This window comes from Corvus brachyrhynchos, unplaced genomic scaffold, assembly GCF_000691975.1.
Source record: "Corvus brachyrhynchos isolate BGI_N302 unplaced genomic scaffold, ASM69197v1 scaffold220, whole genome shotgun sequence".
NCBI classification, from domain to species: domain Eukaryota; kingdom Metazoa; phylum Chordata; class Aves; order Passeriformes; family Corvidae; genus Corvus; species Corvus brachyrhynchos.
Window position 1 is genome coordinate 852,355 of NW_008236209.1, and position 1,870 is coordinate 854,224.

Genomic DNA, 1,870 nt, shown 5'->3' on the forward strand with positions numbered 1-1,870 from the left:
CCTGTGAGCATCAGGGATGGCGCTGGTACCCTGCTGCGCCCCATCCTGCCCCGTGGCTCCGTGGTTTTAGAAAGCGGAGGTAAGCTTTCTTTTCACTAATAAATTATTTATTCTAAACCAAGATTTTTCATCAGCGAGTTTTGCCCCCGTAGCTGCAAGGGCAACATCCCCTTACATGTCTGTGAGGGTGCTAAATCCCCAAAACAGCCACATTGCTGCTAACTCTGGCAAAAGCGCCTGCATCTTTGGCGCTTGATAGGATGATGTGTGCCCAGTGTCAAACCTGGGTTGTGCCGGGGACCTGAGACGTGAGGGAACCTGCAGCTTCCTGTGACAAGGAGCCAGCAGCCTGGCCAGGAGCAGCCTCAGAGCAATCTGAGACTTTGCAGCCACTGGGCTGGGCTGGAATCGCATCAGGATGGCACCACCAGGGCATGGTCAGTGGTCCTGTTGTGGAGGGACCCAGCCCGAGTCACATTTGTCTCTGCAGGTGAACACAATGTGGAGAGCGATGACCACACAGAGCAGTGGCGTAAGGTGGTGAGACTGCTTCCTCACCCCACGTACAACGCTGCCATCAACGAGTACCACAACGACATTGCCCTCCTGGAGCTGGACCAGCCCCTCACCTTCAACAGCTACGTCACCCCCATCTGCCTGGGCAGCCGCGAGTTCACCAACGCTCTGCTGAAACAAGGCATCGGCACGGTCAGTGGCTGGGGCAAACAGCTCTTCCGCGGCCGCACGGCCACCACCCTGCAGGTCCTCAGGGTGCCCTTTGTTGACCGGCCCACCTGCCTCAAGAGCACCTCCACCACCATCCTGCACAACATGTTCTGTGCAGGCTTCCCGTCCGGGGGCAGGGACACCTGCGAGGGGGACAGCGGGGGTCCCTACACCACGGAGATCGAGGGCACCTGGTTCCTCACGGGCATCACCAGCTGGGGAGAGGAATGTGCCCTGCCAGGCAAATACGGCATCTACACCAGGGTCTCGAAGTACGTGAACTGGATAAAGCAAACCACGAGGCTCACCTAACCCAGGGGAGCACGATGCCGTGCTGGGGAGGCTGCACGGTGCTGGAGGATGGACTGGGTAGCTGAAGAGGGACCACAGCAAGCTCTGTGGTATTGAGATATCATTGCATTTTAATAAACATTTCTAAATGAAATAACTTTTGCTCTTGGAAGACAGAAAGTTGAGAGAATGCAATGAAAATGTGGTAATAAGGAAATAAAAAGCCCTTTTAATGACTCATGGCTCCATTTCTGAATGCACTGGCACTACTGCGGTGGTATAAGTCCCCAGATCCTGAATGCAGAGGTTGGTGGATCAGCTGGGGAATGGCTCACACATGTCCCAGGCCAGTGTGCCACCAGCATTGCCCACAGCTGGCACACAGCAGTGTGGGCAGGGGAAGCCCAGCAGGCACTGGTGCCTCAGCAGCATCCCAGTAGCAGGAGCCCGTGAGGGAGGTGAACACCCTCAGCAGTGCACCCACAGTGCTCCCAAACAGCTGTTTTCACATGAATCAGGCTGAGGTAGATCATGGGCAGCAGAAAATGCTCCTCCTGCTTTGGGACAGCATAAAACTGACTGTAAAAATCACCTAAAATCTGTATAAAACTCATCTAAAGGTAGTGGCAGGCTTTAAGCTAATGATTTCTGCTGGGCCTTGTTAGGGTTATAAAGAGAACTGCTTAGTGCTCCATACCCGTCCTGGTCTCCCTGTTAATCAGCTGAATTAGGGACTGCAGCAATGGGCACTGCTGGCAGCAATGTGTTGCCCTCCCCAAACGAGCTCATGGATGTCCCTTGAGTGCAGACAGTCTGGGGCACCCTGAGGCAGACACATCCCCAGGAGACCCTT

The 1,870-nt window shown here is 54.9% G+C and overlaps 1 protein-coding gene across 1 annotated transcript in view; it reads left to right on the top strand.

Moving 5' to 3' along the window:
* F9 (coagulation factor IX) overlaps positions 1-1,253 on the top strand; it is a 13,772-nt gene extending 12,519 nt beyond the window's left edge. The window contains exon 8 of the mRNA XM_008641485.2: positions 491-1,253. Coding sequence (XP_008639707.1) covers positions 491-1,038 — 548 coding nt within the window. The 3' untranslated portion in view covers positions 1,039-1,253. The remainder of the gene's footprint in view (positions 1-490) is intronic.
* The last annotated feature ends 617 nt before the right edge of the window (positions 1,254-1,870 follow it).